Source organism: Patiria miniata, unplaced genomic scaffold, assembly GCF_015706575.1.
Source record: "Patiria miniata isolate m_02_andy unplaced genomic scaffold, ASM1570657v1 HiC_scaffold_5, whole genome shotgun sequence".
NCBI lineage: Eukaryota > Metazoa > Echinodermata > Asteroidea > Valvatida > Asterinidae > Patiria > Patiria miniata.
The window spans coordinates 38,414,429-38,439,537 of NW_024037072.1; the positions used below are offsets into that span (position 1 = coordinate 38,414,429).

Genomic DNA, 25,109 nt, shown 5'->3' on the forward strand with positions numbered 1-25,109 from the left:
TATAGTAAGTCTTATTGGTGGGACTTCTTGTAATGTTGGCAGCAGTGAAATAGCTGGGCTTGTGATAATTTTTAGAACTCAGTTGGGATGCAATTTCTAGGTCGTAGCTTTTTTGGGGTGGGGAATTTCTGCAAATTGGTATAGTTAACAAGAGTAATAAAAGAATTATTAAAAAGGCAGAAAGAGCTATAACAAAAAAATAATAATACCCCCGCCCCCAAAAAAAAGAAAACAAAGAAACAAACAAAGAAAGAATAAAAAAAAAACACCCCCACATGTTTACGTTACATACGTAGTGTGTGCATTCCTTTGTTTTCGTGTAGTTAAGAAAAACGTGTGAAAAAAAATCATTTTACTCACACTTTGAAAACTCTTTCGACCCAATTTTTTTTCTATCAGTCCCTTTAGTGTTTCTCTTCATTTTGCCACACATAAACCTAACCCAAAAATGCCTCTAAACCTGTTTTCCAGAGAGGGGGAAACACTTTGTGGACGTGGGCAAATCCACACAACGTCGCTGCTACCTGGTTTATGTGGACCTCTTTGTTCGGAAGTCCACACAGTGAATGTATTGCTTGTACACCCCAACAAACAAACATACAAACACCCCAACAAACAGGCAAATAACCCCACACCAACAACCCACAGACAAACAAACAACCCAACCCAACCCATCCCCCCCTTAAAAAACAACAACAACAAACAAGCAATACGAACACGGAAAGATGATTTGGTGTCTGTTTCGAACCACTAGATCTACTCCCCCCCCCCCGGACCGGGGGCCCCCGGTCCGCCGCAAGTATATTCCACAGCTCACCTATGTAACTTGGATGCACTAGCTAGAAAAAAAGGTAGGACATTGCATAACATTTGCTAATGCACTTGGCTATAATTCAAGAACAACTCACTTGCTTCCCCCTACAAGGCTAGCAAGTCATGGTATGAACCTTAGGAACAGTAACCAAAAATCTCAACTCCCTATACCAAGCGCTTCCAACAAAATCCCATCCCTTACTTCATAAACATTTTAAATGTCGGCTCTGTGTGATTTTATTGTGTGCAATTGTAATTTTTGTTTTTTTGTGCATGTTGTCCCCCCTTTCTTGTATTGTTCATGTTTCCTTGGTTATGTGGTGTTTGTTAGCGTACACTTTTTGTATTACGTGCCTTTCTTACTCATGTAATTTTTTTTTTTGTATTAAGCAACTTTTAATCGCTTTTAGAATTAATTGCTTTTAATGTAATTGTCTTTTGGAATTTGGCCCTCTGGGCCACGATTTGAGACAAATAAAAGAAATGAAATGAAATGAGCTATTGTTGAGCTAATTCCTATATACACGTGCAATGCTCAGTTTTAATTTCCTGGAGATAATCTTCGGCTGTTCCAGGTGTGCATTTATTGTAAGAACTATAAGAATTGTAAAAATAACTCATACCCTTGGAAAATATATTCTTTACCCTCATTTAAAGGGAAGATACAACATTTGCAAACATCAAAAAACGAAATGATCAAATTATCACGAAATACCTTACTGAATTGTTAGGGACTGACAGTCTAAAGCATCCTGTAAAATCGTGGTTCCTGGTGTGCTGACATTTTCAAGAAAAATTGTATTTTTCCAAAAAATTGTATTTGGAGGAAACTGGCTTTTTTCAAAAACTGCTTCTAAATTTTCATATTTAGTTATTTCGCATTTTCTTTGCAATTGATTACACACCTGTGAAAAGGGTACAAGCCTGCAATGACCTTACAATTTCCCAAAGTATATAAATTGCTTCGTTTTATCTTAAGTGGGGTCAGGGAACCAGGCTACACGAACATGATTGGTTTTCCTGGTTTTCCAGCATCTACAAGCCCAAAACGTGAAACAAGTCAGTTTAACAATATTTTCTATCACATACTAATCATCCAAATCCATTTATGTCGGAAAATTGCAGCAAAAGCAAATGTTGTACATTCCCTTTAAAGACCATAATCTTTAAATATATGAATATAAATTATTGTATATTTATTATTAATGGTACCGACAGAACACCGTACCGCTGTAGCTCGCAAACATGACGAAACGTGTAGACAGGAAACAATGAAGAAATATAAGTTTATATTCCGACTGGAGGGAAACCCACGGAATCAGGTAGGGACTGAAAACCTAATCCACATGTGAACCAGGGCAGGAATCGAACCAAGGTGCATAGAGGTGAAAGGGCGTGGAAATATGGAAATAACCAACATGACTCCTCTCTTTTAGGTTTCGAACTTGCCTCACGTGTTTGAAAATATCGGACATTTGATTTTTGAAAAGTGTCATGTTCGCTTGTCAGTTGTCACCAGTGCAGACGAAAGTTGTCAGTTGTCACCAGTGCAGACGAAAGTGCAATGATGACATTACTAGTGTAAAGTGAGTGCGCCCTCTATAGTTATCAAGTCAATGACATTTCTGTAATCGGTGGAAAAAATGGTGGCGCTAGACAACATCAACGGTCCGTCAAGAACTAGAACTAGAGCGTGTTATGCTTGCACCATCCAGCAGCAGCTAGCTACATCCCTCCCCTGATGTACAGCAGGCTACATGCGAAGACTTGTATCAGACGGCATTTATACGCATACCGCATTCTCCAAATATTTGACATTTCCTTCGAGAAGGATCATACTGTACTTGACTGCAGCCTCCATTGCCGGTGCGAATGTCTAGGACGGCCGGCCGTCTACGTCATTTTCTCCCTGTATGTAACCTGTGATAGAGAAAACAGTCCAGCTTGTATTGTTTTTGAGTTTGCTCTGCAGCGCAGTCAGCATCAACGTACCGATGGGCAGATAGGATTTTTAGCAAGCAGTTTGGTGAGGAATCGTTAAGTACTCAGAGGTGACTGCTCCAAGATACACGGTCATTGTAGGATTATAACCAGTGTGATGGGAAGATGACTTCTGCAGCAGATGTAGAAGACGAGGTCTCCTTTTTGAGAACAGTAAGTTTAAATGGAATTTTGTCACTGTCACTCAGATGTGATAATGTCTGGGCTCCGTTAATACGCCTGTGTATGCCTGTTCCTGCTTGCTTTACATCCATTAATTTATTGTGGTTGGTTTGTTGCACTATTAGTTTTTACTAGTTACATTATCATTAAATTAAATTTTAGAAAAGAATGAAGTATCGTCAGACCTCCTAAAGCTACGCGCTCCTATTTCTACGCACTCGCCTTTAATTTGAATTTTGCAACGCATGCGTATTACAAATGCAAACCTTCGCTCTGATTGTATCCTTTGATGCTCGAACTTTAACCAGCAGCTGAAAAAAATGTGGAAAGTGAATGCTTCACCAGTAAATCAGGCATTTTTAATTTTTTTTTTTTTTTTTTTTTAGAGTTTAACACAAAAATTTGGGGGTGTATTGCCCTAGTCAAAAGTGGGGGATCCACCCCCTCCCCAGTGTACACAAACATTTTGTATGTGGTACCAATTTTGTAATTTTGATATCCTATTGCTAAATTGGGAAGTTATTAAAGGGAATGTACATCGTTGGCTTTTGCTGTAATTTTCAGAAATGAACTTTATGAGGGGTTAGTATAATAGACCAAATATTGTTACACTGACAAGTTTGAAGTTTTGTGTTTGAAAATGCTGGAAAAACAAAGAAAAACAAAAATGTTCAAGTAGTCTGGTTCCCTGACTCCACTAAAGATGAAATGGATCAATTTATAGATAAATTGTATGGTAAAGGAACCAGTCTAGCTGGCCTGCACCCGTTCATGAACATATAACTAATAGCAAACAAAATTTGGACTGAAAAAAAAAAGCTAAATTGGAGCAGAAGTTGAAAAATAGTCAGGTTTTTCCAATGGTGGTCGGCCGACCACCATTGGAAATTTATACAAAAATACAACTTTTCTTGAAAACGACTTCACACCGGGTGCCATAATTTTACAGAATGCTTTAGACTGTCAGTTACCAACATCCTAGTGAGGTATTTTGTAAAAATTTGGTAGTTTTGTTTTTAGATGTCTGCAAATGTTGTACATTCCCTTTAATAATAATAATAATAAAACTCTTTTTAAACAGTATTGAACATCCCAAATTCAGAAATGAAACAAAAATCTGTATTTAAAAAGTAGGTATTTTTATTTTATTTTTGTACGCTTTACGCTGTATACATGTTGTATTGTCCAAAGGTTTAAAGTTCAGGGTTAAGAATAAGAGTAATGCCATACAAACACATGTTGTTTGAGGTGGAGAAATACTGGTACCAAGTTGGTGGCTGTTTTCAATTGTCTTAGTGTGTTAAAGTGCATGAGGTAAATGCACATTGTACTGTGCAAATGTACACGTTTGTGCGCCCACATGTACTTTGAGTACGTGTTGTAGGCAGAAACAGTGCTCAAATATCCACTGGACCAAGTCCAATGATTTATCAGTCTATTACCTTCATTGTGCTAACTACATGTACAATGTACATTGTACACAGACATGTGTACTGCCAGTATGGCGGTTTTCACGCTACCTTTCATTAGGTAAAAAAACCCAAAAAACTCGGTCTCTGGTCAGCGCGCGCGTCGATTTTAATCATGCGCATCAACCTTTTTTCTTTTTTTAAAAATTAACATGGAAGCTACAACAGCACCCTCTATTGCCGCGCCCCCTCAAATTTTTGTACCAAGGAGCACCAAGGAATGGGGAAATTGCACCAAGGCAAATGATAAAGGGCCTCAAGGCAAATTTTGGAGGACACCAATGTTTAATGAGGACACAAAAAAGCAAAATAGTACCCACCTTGTCTGTACAATACAAGCTTGAAAAAAAAAAGCGTCGCAGCATCAATTCCGGAACTTCGGTCTGACCAAAGACCGACTTTTTTTTTTTTTGGGCCTTATTAACAATGTCAATACCATATTTCAAGGCCCATTTGACAAACTCAAATATTTGTCGTGTATTAAAGGGAAAATACAACATTTGCAAACATCAAAAAATAAAACTACCAAATCAGTTTGAAATAACTTGCTGGACTGTTAGTGAATGACAGTGTAAAGCATCCTGTAAAATCATGGCACCTGGTATACTGTCATTTTCAAGAAAAGTGGTATTTTTGTATCAATTTCCAACGCTGATCGGCCGATCAGCGTTGGAAAAAACGGGCTTTTTTTTCCAAATACTGGCCCCCATTGACCATCGCACTTGTTTGCAATCGATTACACACCTATGAACGGGTACAAGCCAGCTAGACTAGTTCCCTGACCTTACAATTCCCCAATATATGTAAACTGCTCTGTTTCTTCTTAAATGGAGTCAGGGAACCAGACTACAGGAAAATGATTGTTTTTCTTGGTTTTTGTAGCATTTTTGAACCCAAAACCTCAAAAAAGTCAGTGTAACTATATTTGCTATATATTTCCAACCCCCCAATTCCATCCATTTCGGAAAATTACAGCAAAAGCAAATGATGTATATTCCCTTTAAGGTAATGGACACCGTTTGCCAAAAATATGTGCTTTTGTTGAGTTAAGGACCAAATAATATATGTATAGTACAATGTATACATGAAGGTTATTAAAAAAACTAACCTGTCAATATTTCAGCTGGGTACATGTAGATACTTTTTGAGAAAACTGCAAAAATGCATTTTCTTGAATGCAAATCAGAGGTTTCCTTTGACAGTGCAATGGTTTGGTTTAACCATCGCGAGGAAATGATCGATTTTTCCTCTTTTCTTCAAAATGACAGTTATGTACACGGTAGGTGCAATGATTTCACAAGATACTTGATCCTATTATTTACTTATAATCAAGCAGGATATTTCATGATATTTTGACAGTTTCATTTTTGAACGTTTGCAAATGGTGTCCATTGCCTTTAAAATCCTCCTTTTGTTTGACCAGTCACAGACAGTCAAATTTCAATCCTGTTCCCCTGCCATGCCTTTTACACAGACTAGTCGCCAACAGTCAGACCATATTTCATGTAGGCACTGTGACAGTCAAATTCCATCAACAGACAAAAGCAGGTGACTGGTAGGCACAGTTGGCTTATCAATCTTCTAGAGTCAAAGAATAGCGTTTCATATACCGGTAACAATCACAGCCAGTCAATCCTGCTTTATGAAGACAGGGAGCACTCAACTGTTAAAAACAGTCAGTTGATTTATTTTGACTTCTGGGCTGACCTTGTTGAAATTGCCAGCCAGAGAGGGAGGGTTTTAACCCTAACGTACCTGAATCCATCAAAATCCACTCCCCTGTTTTGGAAGATTTCAGCGGAATCAGGATACCTCCATAGGGCCTATTGAAAAAGTTGGGGGATTTTGATGGATTCAGGACAGTAAGCCTAGCGGTACTGCAGGATTTTGATGGATTCAGGATATCTCCAAATTGAGCAGTTGGGGGATTTTGATGGATTCAGGATCTCAACAGATTTACTCCTGGCTAACTGGTGGATTCTGATGGACTCACTGCCAATGAACATTTTTTTTGCATGGCAAAATTGATGGATTTTGGCAGATTCAGGATACTTTCTTGTAAAAATACCTAAGGGGTTAGGGTTAATGGAGTGATGGTCATATGATGTTTATTACTAATTTTTCTTCCCACTTTACTTACAAAGGTTGTTACTTGAATTTAACTGTTTACTGACAAAGTTTTCTCGTTAGTGCAAAACGTTACACTTATTCTAAGGCATTCATCCAGCACTAATACATTTTTTTTAACATAAAAATCAGCCATTTGAGCCCTATACATGCACGTACAGTTAAAGTAGAAATGTCCGTTATTTTTGTTGCCAAAATCCATTCTTACTCACATCAATATCAGCAGATAGGCACCTTCAAAGTTATTGACAAAATGTGCTATTGTTTATGGCTGCATTGTCTAGGCGTGTGCATTGAGTTCAGCACCGGCTCATTTGATGGTAATTACATTGAAAGTATTGATCAGCATCTGTGTTTTCAAAACTAGACACACATGTAATGTGCACATGTACATGTAGGCCTACATGTAGTCCTTGGTGGTAGATTTAATTAATTACCTTGTACACGTATGTACATGTACATGTACGTACATGTGCATGTACGTATAAATTGTACGTGCAATCTGTTGCACGTTGTCACAAGGACTGGTAAACTGTGTACAATGTACATAATGTACATGTACCTCCCCCTCGCCCCACTTGATCCTCCCATTTCTTTCTTTATGTTTTACCTCATCTTTCATGTTTGATAAAGGGAACTCCATGTACATGTAATTTCTGCTGTCATATAATTTATGATATTGAGTGCAGCATTGAAGTTGCAGCAGTTGATCATGTACATGTATAGGCCCTACAGCATACACGTACAGTATGATACACATGTACACAAGGCCGTAGCCAGCCTAGTGGAAGGAAAACGTCATTTTTACCATGAATTGGACCTTTTCACCATAATGTGCACCTTTTCATGTCTAATCAACAGTTGATTACGTATGGAAATGCAATACATATTTGAGTAAAGCTCAAATGTCTATTGCGAGGAAAAAGTGGGCCTGCAGCCATTTTTTTTAGGGGGGGGGTGGGGACACTGGGGAGCAGGTCATCCGACCTGACCCCCCCTTCCTACGGGCCTGTACTTAGCCTGTACACATGTATAGACTTTAGGTCAGAAAATGATAAATGTGCGTGTTAACCAAATCTGTGATCTGGATTTTTTTTAAAAGCCAAATATCCGACCTCAAACTTTTTAGTGCCACATTTGGCCAAAAATTTAAAATAAAGAATATTTTGAAAATTATTTAAAACAGTCTTCCCTATTTTTTTTTGTGCAAGTTTTTGTGTGTGTTATTGAATAATTAAACAATGCTGTTAAAAGTTAAAGGTGTTAAAGTAAACAAGCAAGTGTAAAAAGACTGACAGACAAACATACAAATGTTATAAAATTAAAATATTTTCCTGCCTACATGTACCTACGGTACCTGGATAATTTTATACAAAAGCGTTACCATAAACACACAGTTTTTTGTTGGCCTTAGCAGCCAGTTCATGCTTATAAATTACAATGCTCATTTTATACATTTCAAATGCAAGTCTTTGACATCACACCAGGGCTTTAGTTATATCATTTGAACAGCGGTATATTCAAATTGTCTTTGAGTTTGAATATTAAAAGGGGTTTCTACATTGTCTGTAAGTTGCTAACGTTCCATGAACATTTGCAGTCACAAAATGAGATGCCCAAAATGCACCCAGACAGCCTGCTGGCTAAAACCCTCCGTCAGGCCAAGAATCTGCGCTGGGAATTCATAAAGGTTGAACTGACAGTCGAGGGAAATGTACTGTGATTGTTGTCTGACATCAGATTGGCTTTCTGTTTGCATACTTGTGCATCCTGTGGAGGAAATGGCTTTTAAAGTTTTAACGTAAAGGAAGATAGGAAGTGTGGCCAAGTGGTTATGGTTCATGACTCATGATCAGTGGGTCAGGGGTTCGAATCCAGCTGCTGACCGTTGATGCTGTGTCTTTGGGCAAGCCACTTCACCCCTACTTGCCTCCCTCCATGCAGGAGTATGGGTACCGGCATTACTGTAGCTGGGGAGTAACCTGCGATGGACCGGCATCCAATCCAGGGGGAATGTATTCTTAGTCGTTTCACGCCACTGAACCATAGATAAATGCCGGCCTGTTTGGGCCATTGGCTCGTGAGAGACACTATTTCTTTTTTAATTCTAGACAGATGTCTAAAATTATAAAATGAACACACACAAAAAAAGTCTACCAAATGATGATGATCATTGCACTTTTGAGTGTTAAGCAAGAAGTGATGATTCAAGAGATTTGTGTTTGCATTAGGGCCTATTGTTCCAGATTCCAAATTAATAGTTTTTAGACAGGTCTATTATGCATAATACGGTACATGTATATTGACCTTGGTACCGGTACGGTAAATAGTGAACACACGTGTACATAATGTACTGTGTGCACAATTCAGCAAAGACAGAGAAAAAAAGTAACATTTTTCTTGAAAGAAACTGTTGTTGCAATTCATCAGTACCCGATGAAGAAAGACATTGAAAATTAAAAAATCAATTGCATTTCCAGATGTTGATAATAGTAAGAGCATATTAATTATTATGATGAAGAATTATGGTGTAAGGCATCCTACATACCGGGGTAATTGACATGTTCAATTGGGCGAATGCAGATGAGTAGGCCTACATGTACCTGTATACGGTACATACTACATGTACATCACACTTTGCAGACATTTTAAATTAAAGGAAAAATACAACATTTGCAAACATCAAAAAATAAAACTAAATGTACCAAATCATTTTGAAATACCTTGCTGGACTGTTAGTGAATGACAGTGTAAAGCATCCTGTAAAATCATGGCACCTGGTATACTGTCATTTTCAAGAAAAGTGGTATTTTTGTATCAATTTCCAACGCTGGTCAGCCGACCAGCGTTGGAAAAAACTGGCTTTTTTTCAAATACTGGCCCCAATTGACCATCGCACTTGTTTGCAATCGATTACACACCTATGAACGGGTACAAGCCAGCTAGACTGCATTTCCCTGACCTTACAATTCCCCAATGTATGTAAACTGCTCTGTTTCTTCTTATATGGAGTCAGGGAACCAGACTACAGGAAAATGATTGTTTTTCTTGGTCTTTATAGCATTTTCGAACCCAAAACCTCAAAAAAGTCAGTGTAACTATATTTGCTATATATTTCCAACCCCCCAATTCCATCCTTTTCTGAAAATTACAGCAAAAGCAAATGATGTATATTCCCTTTAACATGTGTTTAAGGAACTACCGGTACATTTGTTTTTTATTGACATCTAGCTGTGTCTGGTTCTGAAAGTCATATTCAACCGTTACCGAGAACGAGAGGTGTTTTGAATTGTAAAACATCAGATGTTTTTATTGTCAATTTATTCGGTGCTTCAAGCATGCATAGTTAAACAAAATATGTGCATACTAAAACATGTACAATTAATTTGTCTGGATATTTTTCCTGAGTAAATTCTTCCCCAGAGTAAATCCTTTCCCACAAGCATTGATCCGCAACTCTATACAATCACATCCACAGTACAGGGTGAGTAAAAAAAAACGAAACCCAAATGTCGGGACTATTGTTTTAGTGAAGTTGTGCATGTAGCATTTTCAAAATCTAGCATATAAAAGCCCAATTCATAAGCTTTCTTTTAGTACAAGAATCGTTCAAATCACTCATGTGCTTTTCAAGTAACGGAATTTTAAACACAACCACCGCTTTAAAGTTCTGTCCACGGATCACAAAACACGGTGTGCGTTCTTTCAGCAAAACGAAAACAATTCACACACATCCCTTTATGATGTAGTCGTCTTGCTGATAGAACACTTACAAATGTACCTTCTTGTGATTCGTGGACAGAACTTTAAAACGGTGGTTATATTGAAAATTCTGTAACTTGAAAAGTACATGAGTGATTTGAATGACTTTTGTACTACATAAAAGCTTATGAATTGGGCTTTTTTTATCATAGATTTTGAAAGTGCTACATGCAGATCTTCACTAAAACAATGGTCCCGACATTTGGGTTTCGTTATTTTTGACTTGCCCTGTATTTATTTGTACATGTATGTACGGTACATATTATACAAGTTTCAACATATATATATATGTACAGTACCTGTATTACATGTACATGTAGGCTTGGGGGACTCCCAACATCTGAAATCAAATTCCGAATTTTGTAGGCCTAATTGATTTGGATTCTGTTTAGGAGTCAAAACTCATTGAGAATCAACTCCAAATTACATGTACTAAATGTAGGTCAAAAACGGGCAGAGGATAAGCCTACAGGTAAGCCTCCATGGTATCACCAATGAACTACAGCGCAGTGAATTGGTACTTTGAGGTCATTAAAGAGAGCCATTTTTCATTTTAATGCATTAACAACGTTTAAATGTGTTTTCAAGCATAACATAAAGTCCAATATCAGGGGAATCAGTAGTACAATGTACATGTACCTGTAGGCCTATATTTCAGGAATTTGATTTCTCTAAAAAGTAAAATTCACAAAATATTTTCTGAATTCAAATATGTATGTAATTGATTCTATTCAATTGAGACATTGAGTCGCCGTAGCCTAAGGCACATACATGTACATCTACCGGTACCTGTATTTTATGGTTCTTTTAATTAATTGGGTTAAAACATGCTGGCTAGTATTACCGTACATACGTACCGGTACCGTACATTTATCTAGATTCACAGAATTCATGACCATAAAATTGTATTGTTTATATGGGGCAATTCCACACCAAAGTGGACATGACACCAAAAAATTCAAATACATGTGACTTGAACAAATTTGGCATCAAATGAAAGCTAAAAGTCTATATTTTCAAGATTTGAAGTCGGAATTTTATTTTTTATACATTTCGGTACCAAAAACTAGGATTATGTAATAATCCTGTTTTAATCCTAAAAATGTGATTAATAGTGATATGAAAGTATTCTACCAATACACACACAAAAATATGTACTAATGCCATCAGTTTCTGTCATGAGAAAGTATTGGTCTTGAAAAACCGACTAAAACTTGTTTTTAACATTTTGCGTAATTTGCTTCGCTTCAGTGACTTCTAATATTTCAGCCTTCAAAAATGTCCTTCCGTTACCGAAAAAATACATATTTTTAATTTATTTTTAAATCTTGCAGTATGAATGCATTGAAAGTTATTGTGCAAAGCAAGTTTAGGTACTGTAGGCCTTCAATATGACATTATAACTGACACTGCTGTACTTCTCGTTTTTTAATTACAATTAATTAAATCACGTCCTTCCGTTACCAAATTGGTAACGGAAGGACGGTAACGGAAGGACAAATCGTATTTTTATCAAATGTTACGACATTTGCGCTCATGTTTGAAAAATGAAAATCACTGCAAATACATGCATGTATAATGAGCATTGAAAGGACATTCATGTGACCCACCTTCACAAAAGCGGGATAAGCAGGGCAAGGTGTTTATTACAAAGGAAGGCACAGGCATGTACAACATGTACAATGTACATGTACATGTACATATATGCCGATGTACCAGTACTTGTACATGTATGGAGTTGTTGCAGAAAATCAAATCATAAAGTTGCTGCCATCAGCATTCATGGACAATAGAGAAAGATACGAATTCTGTGAAGCCATTCCAGAAGCAAATTAAGTCAAAAATGAGATGGCAGAAAGTGCCGGTACTTTGGGGCACTTTCATTCAATTTACATGTGTAAGACATGTGAGGTGCAATCTTTGACAAATTATGCCCAAGTTAACAATTTCAGTTTGGATGTTTATAAATTAATTGTTACTACTCTAAATCATTGTTATTTGATTTCAAACATTGATTTTAGAGTTCAATTAAAAGCAACACCTAACTGAAGCCATCAGTTCTACCGGTAGATGTTTTTACCTTAAATGTACATGTAGGCTGGTGGCCCCCCCCCCCACCCTTTAGGTAAACCACTGAACCTACCGGTATTATTATTAAAAGTTGTTGGTGAACATGTAACCAATATACTCAAGTGCTCAAAAACTGTGTATTTAAACTTTTAAGGATTGAGGTGATGGGTTTGTAGTCCATTTCTGTAGTTGTCTTGTGTTCGTGAATTATGTGTTTTGGGTGGTTTTCGTTTTTCTTTTGTTATCATTAATTAGCAGGCTTCTATCTTTATCTCAATAGTTTCTTGGGTATAATTATTTACGCCAGGTCTGCATATTGTTGATTTCACATTCAGTTACACATTTCAGCAATTTGTTTCACTTGTATAATTAGTGTAAATTCACATTTTGTTCATGCTATAATTGAGTAAACCTTTTGTCCTTCCGTTACCGTCCTTCCGTTACCAAATCATAATCTGCTTAAAACGTTGTAATTATATTACCGAAACACTTAAAGTCAAATGAAAGGCGGTATAGTATAGATAAAGCTTCAGGGATTCCATTTCTTACCTTTAAAATATAATTGCCCCATAAAATTCACAGAGTTTACGCAAAACGCGAGTAAGTTGGAAAACCCTTGTCCGTTTTACCGTCCTTCCGTTACCGACCTCATTAATATTCATAATTCTTAAACGGGAGGCATTCATGCCCCCCAAAAGTGTGGAAATTGAAGGTAGCATTATAGCAATACAATTGTGACATTTGTTTGCTGTAACTATGAACAATGTCTGTGATACACACATTTGAAATTTTGTTTAATGAGTGAAAACGTCCTTCCGTTACCGTGGAATTGCCCTATGGTTAATTTGAATAGTATCTTGGTTTCCTGAAGGGCAAATTCTGCACTTTCAATTTATGCAACACTGGGCTTAAAAGTAATGTACAAACTTTTGCTGGAATTTTCATGTGGATGGATATACAATGTATGGATAGATGGATTTGGGGGTTAGTATTTGAAAAGTTTTGTGTTCATACCGGTAGATGCTGGAAAAAGTAAGAAAAATGTTGTTCTTGCACTCTGACACTTCCCTGACCCTACATGTACCTCAGTCAAAACGGAGCAATTTACAGACAGTGAATTGTCAAGTCCGGGAACCAGACTAGCTGGCAGCAATTGGAAAAGTCATTTTTTTCCAACGATGGTCGACTGACCATTGTTGGGAATTGATACAAAAATGACACCTTTCTTGAAAATGGCAGCACACCAGGTGCCAAGATTTCACAGGATGCTTATTATTATTACTATTATTCAGGGACCCGGTATGTTGTAATAATTTGGTAGTTTTGTTTTTGATATAAATTTGCCAATGTTGTATTATTATCTTAAGAACACGATAATTTTGTGGAACAACTGGACTATGGACAAGAATGAAACAAAAATAGGTAGATTGGCAAAAACACAACTTGAACCAAAACTGCCCCAAAGCCCCTAAAATCCAAGACCAATAATTTGGATAGATTAATTTCTGACGCCATTATTCTACACTTGCCTTGTAGGCCGTGGGCCAAAGTCTGTAATGTGCAATGTTGTCGTAACTTTTCATTGGCAATTTTATTTCACAGTTATTTATAAGCAAACTTTGGAACATGTTAATTGTTATTTTACACTGTGCACGCCACTTTGTTAAATGAGAAATAAAGTGGACTGTTTCCCCAATTCTATACCACATGTGGGTGATCGCGATGTGTCACTGCCGTTGCGTACCAGCCTCGACTCCATGGGCGCGTGCGCGTTCCTCCACTAACCCCTGGCCATGTGGAATACGTAAACGGCGACGCTGACCGGCTATTCAGAGCGTACTGCGTGCGTATTTCAAACACTGCACGCCCTATACAATGTATAAGCTCGCGCGTTAATTTCAACCCAATCTCACCCCATATCAGAAAAAGAATGCAAGAAAATTGACTATGCGTAATTTATCAGGCTTTTCTGTAAAAACTTTGTGTTTTCAGGGCGATCAACTGTGCCTTGTGTGTTCCAGTCAGAGTAAGAGCAAAGATGGCGCCTCGTCCCATGTCCTGCTGGCCGGGGAGGGCTTCGGCAGTAGGAGATGTTTCCTTGAGGATGCTAGCAATACGGTAAGCAGAGGATGAAATAAGACACAAAACTGCACAGACAGTAGGTCTATGAAAAGTAACAGGGCAATTCCACGGAACTCGCGTTACATTTTTGTAACGTGAGTAACCAATTTTGTGCGTCTTGTTTATCATACATAACACATTTTTCTGGATGTCATCTTTGGTGCTTAGGTAGGTCTAGGTCTACTCTATCTACCATGGGGATAACAGTTATTCAACTTTTTCAGTAAGGTAATAACAGCCCCAGGAAACTCAAAAGTACATCAAAAATGTAACGTGAGTAACCGTGGAATTGCCCAACAGAATTTTCTTTCTGCCAACTGAGCATTAACTTTACTTCTTGCATGTCAGTGAAATTTTAAAATCATTGAAAAAAATATTCTACATATATACATTTGTAAGTACAGTGTTGATGTTTTAGGAGGGGGTGGAGGATTGAAAAATGCAATGCAGCAGTTGATACCGGTACATACCTGTACATGTATACATTTAACATAGCGTTGATTGCGTTGGACATCTCTAATGCATTACGTATATTAACATCACGTTTCACTTCACGGAAGAGAGAACCCATTAAGTTAAGATGGAGGGCAAATGGATTGCCTCCAGCGTCGGGGGAATGATTGGCCAGGATGCTCATGATCCAAATACCCATTCATCCAAACTGCAATGCATATTCTGCAATCCGCTGAATGAGAATGTCTTTTGGATGCTGATTTCGGGCGCAATTCAAAACATGACTCTGCAACTTTTGAATTTAAATAGAAATCCTAGAAAATTGTTTTCTCGAAATCTACAGCATTCACTGAGCTGAAAATTCATCGGGTTAGTTGTTAAGCACCCTTCTTTAGATTTTGAGCACTTTTGTTGTTGCTTCAAATGAAAAAAAAATGCACAACTGATGAGAAAATGATCAGGAAAGCTTAATTATTTGTCAGACCTTTCATCCAATTTTCAGTCCTTTCTGTTAATTGACCATCTCATCCCTTGTACTGTTTATTTCAGAGCGTTCCACCCGATTTGTCCATCTGTATGTTTGTACTGGAGCAGGCATTCTCCGTCCGAGCCCTTCAAGAGATGGTCATGTCCGACACCGTGGAGGCGGTAATATTCCATTTCTCGTTCTTGTTAGTTGGAGAAAATCTAGATTGCTGAAAATTTTATTTGATTTATTTCTTATGTTACCCCGGGTACTCGATCCTGACGTCTTATTGTCACCGTTCTCGCTTGGGTCCTTTCTGTGAATTGAGCAGAAATTTTCAGTTTTGGAAGTGGGAGGAAAAACCCTGGAGACATGTAGTCTGAGGGATAACCCACGCATCAGGTTGGGGACTGGAAAGAAAATCAATCTACATGTACAAATCACCTTGGCTGGAATTACAGTGTGAACCAGGGTCATGTGTTGGGTAGCCGCCAAACCGTACTGTCATCTTTCATGATTTTCAGCAACTATTTTAACGAATTTAGGATTACAGACTTTGTAAAAGTCCGTAAAAAAAAATTGTATACACATGTAAATGTTGTGATTATCCGTATATTTTGTTGTGATTATATTCTCTCAGGGTATCCAAGCAGGGCATCGAACCCTTCTCTATGGCCACGCAATTCTACTTCGTCATAGCCTTAGTAATATGGTAAGAACATTCAAGTTTACGTCGAGTTTATCCCTGTTTGCACAGTTTATTTGTTCACGCTCATACATGTACATTGTACATAGATTTTTTAGATTTTCTACAGCTTTTCAATCCTGGTCCTGACCAGGGTTTGATGTTACTTGTTTAGAGTGCTGAACCCGTATAGAACCTGTGGTGGATCCTTGCTGGTGTAAAAAGGGGTTTTCAAATTTTCAGGGCCCCACTTGGGTCGAGCACAGAGATTTTGTATTGCATGAAAGGACTGTTGGATTGAGGTATCAACTATGCAAGTATGGTCCGAATTGGATTGGGTTGGGGTGGGGGTCTGATCTGGAATGGGTCCTTCAAATGTTCAAGTGTGCATGTACCATACAATTTTTAAACCTAACTCCCTAGGCATTTTTGCTAGGATACAACCTGATCAATCCTGCAAACTCCTCCAACTGCCTCTATGTAAAAATTGCATACAGCCTCAATACTGCAAAATCCTCCAGCAATCACTGCTTTCAAGAATTATAATCTACATGTACATGTACATGCAGGCCTAAATTTAAGCACAGCTGAGCATAAACAACACAAGGTCCAGCCTAAGACCTTCACACATTGCATCCTTTATTTCTTGAATGTTGTCCTTGGAGGGATGACCACTGCCTAAATCCTGCAAAATCCTCCAGCAATCACTGTCAATTTGTTGAGGCAGAGCAAGTGACATCCTGGAGCAGTGCGGAGGATTTCAAGTATTATCTGGGCCTATGCACGGCTGAGCATAAACAACACAAGGTCTGGCCTAAGACCTTCACACATTGCATCCTCCAAAATCAGCCACATATTTTGCCATATAGCCTCAATCCTGCAAAATCCTCCATTTTGCAAAGATGATTTGGAGGATTTGGGAAGGTTAGTCTGTGATACACATGATTGATATGATATTGATGTGATTGCGCAAATGTAATGCCCTAAAGAATTTTCCTGTGCTATAATTGTTCGCAAAAACCCAGCATTAATTTTCCTGATTCTACGTGCATTTCCAGCATATGTTCGATTGCAAAATTTATTCAACCTGTAACCACATATGTACCGGTACACGTAAGTTGCTGGGCAGTATTCTCATTATGATAATAAAATTCTATAAACCAGATTGCCAAATTGCCAACAGCTCTCTTGTGATTTTGCACATTTTGCCATTTATGTGAAACTTACAAATGTTGTCATTTACATGTGCTTGCAAACCTAATGTGGGCGGAAATTGATTGATTTCATTATTTTATGCAGTTCCCCTGGGTTAAGTGGCCTTTGGAATTGTTTGTGTGGTTCTGTACTAAATTTTTTTTTATTGAAAATTTAGAAATGTCAAGCCTGTACAATTTCCAACTACATGTACATGAATCACATGTACATCAATCCACTTGTGAAAAAAAAAAAAAAATCTTTTCCCCCCCCATTTCAGATAGTACCAGTACATGCACATGTATGTAACTTCAACTGTTTTTGTAAATTATCAGCAAATTCAGAAAGTTAAACTTCTCGTGCTTGTTTTTCATGTGTTATCATCATCACATGTTATTATCATCAGAGCAGTTGCAAATCCATAACATGTTTAAAAAAAATGGAGGCACACACCCTCGAGTTAAATTTGAAAAAAAAATTGCCAGTTTGAAGTTTTTTTCATCTGAGCATTATCCATTTGTTGAAGTTCACTCCACACAAATTTCTGCATGCAAAATTGTGGAAACTGTGGTATTATTCTAAAATCACAATCTAAAGGTCTGCAGATAGTGATGTCCACTTAGTGATGTCCACTTTATGGGTAATTTGCTTGAGGCACTTTAGCCTTTGTGACCCCATATCCTATCTTTGTTCTTTTACAAAGTGAGTCAAGCTCTTTCTTAAGTGTTGTCACAGGTTTGGCATTCTTTGCTTCTTGAGGGGGTGCATTCCACACATTAATAACTTGATCGTTTGGAGGAAAGTTCTTCCTACAGCCAATGTTCTTGTTTAACCCTAACTTTCCCGAATTATCCCAAAATCCTGTTTGCAAAATGGGGGATTGTGCAGGATTGAGGCGATGGCAAAATATGTGGCTGATTTTGGAAGATGCACTGTGTCAAAGTCTTAGGCCAGACCTTGTGTTGTTTATGCTCAGCCGTGCATAGGCCTAGATTATACTTGAAATCCTCCGCACTGCTCCAGGATGTCACTTGCTCTGCCTCAACATATTGACAGTGATTGCTGGAGGATTTCAAGAATTAACGGATGATTTTGCAGCATTGAGGCTGTATGCAATTTTTTACATGGAGACAGTTGGAGGATCTTGCAGGATTGAGTTGGCATCCTAGCAAAAATGCCTAGGGAGTTAGTTTTGGTTTGAAGTGTTTCAGAGTGTGACCTCTTGAGCTAGTGTTTATTGCTGTCTTGAAATTTTGTTTTATCGTCCAGGTTCTCAAATCCTTTTAACGCATAATTAAGCAAATTATAGACCATTTGGCCAAGTAAAAGTATATTCCCCCCACCCCCCCCCCCAAAAAAAGCAGGAAGACACATTCCTTACATTCTTGTACCCAAATTTGTAATTTGTGAGTACCGGTAGTTGTTTCTTCAAGCGACTGCAGAAAAGTGCCACTGGCTGCACATAAAGACAGACAATTGACAAGTAGCGGGTGGAATGATGATTTTAATCATGAGACAAAAAAAAGTGATATTTGTTTAACCTACTGGCTAATTTAATTACCCTCTCTTCTGGAATGACACAAGCTCACTGTTAATATTGACTGTAAAGTCGGCTAGTAAAACCGGATCCAGTCGTAGGTGGATTTATTGATTTAGTCCACAATAGTCTGTAACATGTCTACGACAAAACGAAGACTGAAGAGTTACAATGTAGATCAAACTCAAATTTGATCTATTTAAGTCGGAAATTGCCATTTTGCAATACAGTGGGGCAAAGCCAACATTTGAAGGGGTGCATGGTCCACTTTTTTGGTTTTCAGGTGAACTGTAATCTGTAAATGTCTTGATTTATCTTTCTCCTATTTTTTGGTTGTATCAATCCCCAGTGTTTCTGGCAGTGGCTGCAATATGCGCCGCAGCACCTTGTCAACCTTTATAAGGTGCTACATAATGGGTCTCATATTTCTCATATACTTTATTTACCTTTCTTTAATAATATACATAATAACCAGCGCCTTGAGTACCTAATTGTTTGTAGATACGTGCGCTATATAAGACTCCGTTATTATTATTATTATTATTATTATTATTATATAAAACCCATTTCATTCCCTTTTACCTACTTGACTGTTCATTCACAACAGCAAATTTTTGAATTTTATCAAAAAGGAGTTTTACAACTTCAGTTACGTAAGTAAGAAGTTCAAAGTGTCTGTTGAATACTGTGCAAACTCCTTTAGGTCTATTATTTTTGTTCGACTTAAATAACTCAGTGGTAATGTTTTGCATCGGGTCGAGTTGACCAGGCCAAACTGACCCAAAACATTATAGACAAAACCGAGATAAAACCGAATCCGAACCAAAACCGATCTGAACTCCCCAAATCCAACCCGACCCACCTCAACCTAACAAAATTCAAGGAAAAGCTGACCCAAACTGAACCAAACCGACCCGAAACCCACACCCCGAATATCTGGCTTGGGTTAATCGTCCTATGTTTCACAAACACTGCCTCTGCTTTTTGTGCCTGAACTTACCCATGTCGCGTGATTTTTATTTTAAAATTGTCGTCTCTCAGAAGGGTTGGCTGATTTAAATCACGTTGATTGAAATCACTGATTTAAATCGTGATTTAAATCACATTTAAATCACGTTGATTTAAATCACTGATTTAAATCGCGATTTAAATTAAATGATTTTTTTAATAAAAATCACTGATTTAAATCACTTTTTTGTAAAAATCTTATTTTTGGCAAAATCAATTGATTGAGGGTCATTTTAATCATTTAAATCAACTGATTCCACTTAATTACAAAGTGTAAGATGTTGTTAACACATTGAAACACCCCTACTTCACCACCATTGACTCAATTTAGGTTTTGCATAATTACACAAAATCGTTGTTTTGATTGGGGATGATGGGTATTATTGGAACCTGTAAACTCCTTAGTGACGGGTGGGAGGGTGCATGGGGAGATTTAGACACATATTTAGACATATCAATATTTTGAAAGTTAAAAAAAATCAAAAAAATCTGATTTAAATCAAATAAATCCGATTTTTCAGATTTTTAAAAAAAATAAAAAAAATCGCCAACCCTGTCTCTCAGTATAGAATCAGACTGTACGGTATGGTGAACACTCCTGACGTGACCTACCGGTGGGCCTACACGTTATACACTGTGCGTAATAGAATGGAAACCACATGCACGATAGACGGCAAACCACATGCACAATCGCGCGATGGGTTGACGCGGTAGCATGTACCGGTAAATGTACATGTACGTGCGCAGTACTGGTCACAGTTGGTCTGTAACATTGCACCGTGTGAATTTTCGAACTACTGTATTTCGCTTTTTTGGGGGGGGGGGGGGGTTATTTTGGGTTTCTCACAAGATGGCTTAACTGACCGGACCCCACTGAAAATCGCAAATGCAAAACTGAAAATAACTCGACCTGACTGAAATGATGGAAGAAGCCAATCCGAACCGAAGTCACTTTCGGGTCGGATCGGTTTCGGTTCGGGTTTGCACAAAATACTCAGTGAGACTAAATGGTATACCATTGGAAAACTCCTGTTCAGCAGTATCCAGGTATAAATATCTCAACTCTTAAAAAAGCCTGACTTTATGCTCATTTTGTGATGACAGGTCTCAATTTTATTGCTTCCAAGTATAAAATAAAGATAAAAGTTGCTTGGGAACGAATAACTATCAAATTGGCTTTGGCTTATGTCGTGCACATCGTGTACATGTACAGGTACATGTATGTGTAAAATGCACGTGTAAAATTCATGGCCTGCGCACAGACCATTGGGTATACTGACAGCACGTCTCAATTAAGACATACATGTACACGTACATGTAGGTTTGTCTTGCTGTCATGCGTGGAGCGTTGTTTTTATCAGACCGTGCTGCTTGTACATGTAAGGCTGTTTGCTGAGCCACTACGGCAGCCCAGATTCCCCCCCCCCCCAGTGTCGGTTACCGTGGAGCATCTATTATTGACACGGCAGCGGTGGCGAGGCAAGGCCCTGGATATTCCCTGAAATTGGAAGTGTTATATACCTGTTCTGCTACTCAAGTAATTTGCCATTTAGTGGGAGTGGATCGAGGGGCCGATGATGCGTTATAATGAAGGGGCTGGGAGTTGAGAGTTGAGAAAGCTATTTAGGCCAAAACAAAAAAATGGTTCTGCTTTCGAGTATGGCATTTGAAAATTGAGTAGGTACATGTAGGTAGGGAAATTTTTTTTTGGGGGGGGCAAGTTTTGTTGTGTACGTTTATACTGGGTATAGAGGTGTCTGCATGCACGTAGTCAATTCAATTCAGAATACTTTATTTATCCTTAAAAAAGGCAATTTCATATGGTTGGACAGCTCATTAAAAACACTTAGTAAATTGCAAGTCAAGTAAATTTAGTCACTTGAGGGTAAAAGGTAGTAATTGATTTTGTGCTCCCCCCCCCCCCATTCCCCCCCCCCAAAAAAAAAAATTGGGCAGGTGCTGTCATAAGGGGGAAGGTAGGGTAACCGGAAGCAGAACTATTATTTTTTTTGGCCTTACAGATCAGGACTTGTAGGCTGCTACAAGTACCGGACCTGCTGATGTACAATGTGTACATTTATACCCTCTATTTGTAAAGAAAAATGAAAGACCAAATTTAAACCCAGCCATTCTGGATTGGCACCTTAATTTATCCTGGAGTTCCCATTATGAATTGATCCCTGTAATGTTCCCTTTCCTTGCTTTGTCTTAAGTCTTATTTTAAAAAAAGTATCACAAAAAACAGACAGGAAATTTACGAGAAATTGTATTTGGACAATTGGAGGTTTTGGGCTCACTCAGGTCAATTAAAAAAAAAGTAAACTCAGCCATTTTTTTCATTTTTCTTGCAATTCCATTTCTGAAATTTCTTTGAGTTTCTCCCCAATATTCTGAAAATGGAGGTGAATTTTCAGAAAATGGTTGCCACTGTTGTCTTTTCCAAAATAGTAAAAGCCCCATTTTTTTCAGGCCAGAATGGCACATTAATCATGCCAATTTGCGTTGTGCATGGCTGCTTCCATGTAAAATAAGATTTCACCATATTTCAATTTCTGATTAGATTTATATCCAATCATCGCATTTGAAATTACAATATGCAGATAATTACGAGTTAGCAGATATTTTACTAGTACCGTTACTTCTCTTTTAAAAGATGAAAATGACCCTTTTGGCTATACCTTTTCATTTTACAGGTACATGTAGCTATCACCGTACCAGTACTGTTGCAGATACAATACACTATATAATGTAAATTTAAAGAAGTGTATAAACTTACTTGAAGCTCACCACAAATCACCTGAAAATTTTAAGACATGTCTTCACATAGATTTCAATAGAATAGCCTACGTGTTTTGATTAGCTCATAATTTAAAAATCTGTTCAGTGCCGTGAACTGAGGTAATTGTAGACTGAGAAAAAAGTAATTAAGGGTCTGCAGATGTGGTGGCCATTATAAGAAGCCATTGTAATAAGTCGTCTAGGATTGGAAAACCTGCTAGCAGCTGTTTTTAGACTTCATGTTCTGTCTTTCTCTTTGCAGTACCTTGCATGTTTATCGACCGTCTCGTCTTCTGACAAGCTAGCTTTTGATGTCGGCCTTCAGGAGTCCCTCGAAGGTAAGATCTACATGTACATTTACATTTGTTTCAAAATATGTGTGTAAATTTTGTGTGAAATTGTGAAGAGTAACGTGGGTACGTTTTCCTCATTTTACAAAAAGACTTATTGTTTAATTGTTTAAATTTGAATGTGGTCTGCTTGTGCGTATTGAGAATGAAATTGCAACAATTTTGTTTCAAATTTTCAAATGAACCTCAAGGGAAACTGACTAGGTGGATTATAAACCTCTTTTATTGTTGAACAAAGAAATTGAGTTGAGAGGGGTTTGAACCTGCCCCCTCGGGATTTTCGTTCCGGTGCTCTACCAACTGAGCTATCCAGTCCTGTGTTGGCGGATCCCCATTTTGTCAATGCTTTGTTCAAGGGGCGCTAGTCAGAAGCCATAAACCATGTATACAATGTATATAGCTAGCGATCACACCCAAAGTCATGATGCTAGCAACATAAGTAATGCTGTAAAACTGGAATTTAATAATTTTTTTCAAATTAACCACGAGGGGCACCGAGTAGATTTTGATCAACATGACCTCTAGAATAGGGCTGCTCATTTTCGAATAATTCAATTTTTCAAAACTGCACTTGACCGAATATTGGAATATTCGAAACTTGCTGATCAAGTTTAACACACGCCAACTGCAGCTGCCTTCCTCATCGGTCAAACGTTGCATACAAAGCGCTCCGTTTAAAAGTTGCGTGCGGCATGCGTACGTGGGAGTGTTTTAACTGGTAACTGTCTAGGGACTTGACCAAGCTAACAGAATGGGACTAATAGATACATGTAGGTGTCAACAAGAAAGTTACCGTCGACAAAAAGTATCATCTGACAAAAAAACCGCAACTTTACGATTAAGATAACAGCACAGTCAATTGGTGCGTAGTTTTCTCTTTTTGAATACATTTTCAAACGGACAAAAAGCTATTTGAATATTTGGTTGATATTCGAATATTCAAATATTTGGGACAGCCCAAATCTAGCATCTAATGCATACATGTAAATCAGGGATTCAAAATAAAGGCTGCCACAAGGCGTTTGCCTGGAAGAGGCTGCTTTTTAACTTCACTGCCAAAATCCATCAAAGATGCTTTTTTCAGTTTGCACACAGTACCAAACATATGCAAATGCATGGGCATGCAGACCCTTTGCAAATAACATGTCTACAAATGTTTGTTCAACATGATACCAATAAAGGGAGGATTTTCACCTCAGACGGCAACTTTGTTTTTATTTCAAAGCATCAACCTACATTGTATAAATGATATGTGCTGCAGGACAATCATATTAATGTGATTAATTGATTGATCTTTGCATTAAACCAAACCAAATATTGTAATGCAATGATACTAAAGAAGTATAGTCAATAGAATATTGAAAATATAGAAATATACATGTACAGTGTAGTAGATGATGAACCCATAAATTTACATGTTGTCTAGGAAGCAAAAGAAACCCCAAATATCTGTGTAAACTTAAAATTGTCATAGAATGATGTCTCCAGGAGAGCAACGTTTTATTCACAGACGTGATCCAAGTGTTTATGTATCTATGACAACAAAGAGTGATAAATGGCATCCTTTAAGCTTTCAGCAAACTAAAGCCGTTCAGCTCCCCCTTTTCAATTACAAAGAAACAAGGGAGAGGAAAAACCTGAAACAAATACAAAAACTCTACCTAATCCAATTAATGCAAGTCTTTCCCTCGGTATCGGTGTTAACATCTGAGCTGCGTCCGCGATAAATTTTCAGCCAAGAGACGCCGCGGCTGCTTGATACCTAACGTGGCTTTTCGGTGTCGGGACGGTCGAGAGCCGTGCGGTGGGCGTCCGCCGCACTTGTCCCTAATTGACTATGTGTCACTCGCCGTTAATCAATCGGTGTGGTGTGGATGGCTGCTGGGACGGATGCGTTTGGCTCCAAAGGGCAAACTTGATAACTGTCTCAAGAACCAAGAGGTAAAAGTACAAGAGGAGAAAAAAAACGAGAGGTCTGAACTGTGCTGGAATCATGGTGGAACATTGAAAGGGTTAACTCGGACCTTTTCACATTTTTCCATTCTTTGCCAGTGGAGAGGCAGCCAGGAAAACTGCCAATCTTGAGTGTCGTCCTCTTATTGACTTTTTATGG

General features: G+C 38.0%; 1 protein-coding gene across 1 annotated transcript in view; it reads left to right on the forward strand.

Annotated features, from left to right (window-relative positions):
- Positions 1 to 2,534: 2,534 nt before the first annotated feature.
- LOC119740887 (ryanodine receptor 2-like) overlaps positions 2,535 to 25,109 on the forward strand; it is a 136,085-nt gene continuing 113,510 nt past the window's right edge. Inside the window, 5 exon segments of the mRNA XM_038216354.1 lie at positions 2,535 to 2,967; positions 14,397 to 14,522; positions 15,528 to 15,626; positions 16,085 to 16,156; positions 22,909 to 22,984. Of these exon segments, the coding sequence (XP_038072282.1) occupies positions 2,920 to 2,967; positions 14,397 to 14,522; positions 15,528 to 15,626; positions 16,085 to 16,156; positions 22,909 to 22,984 (421 nt within the window). The 5' untranslated portion in view covers positions 2,535 to 2,919.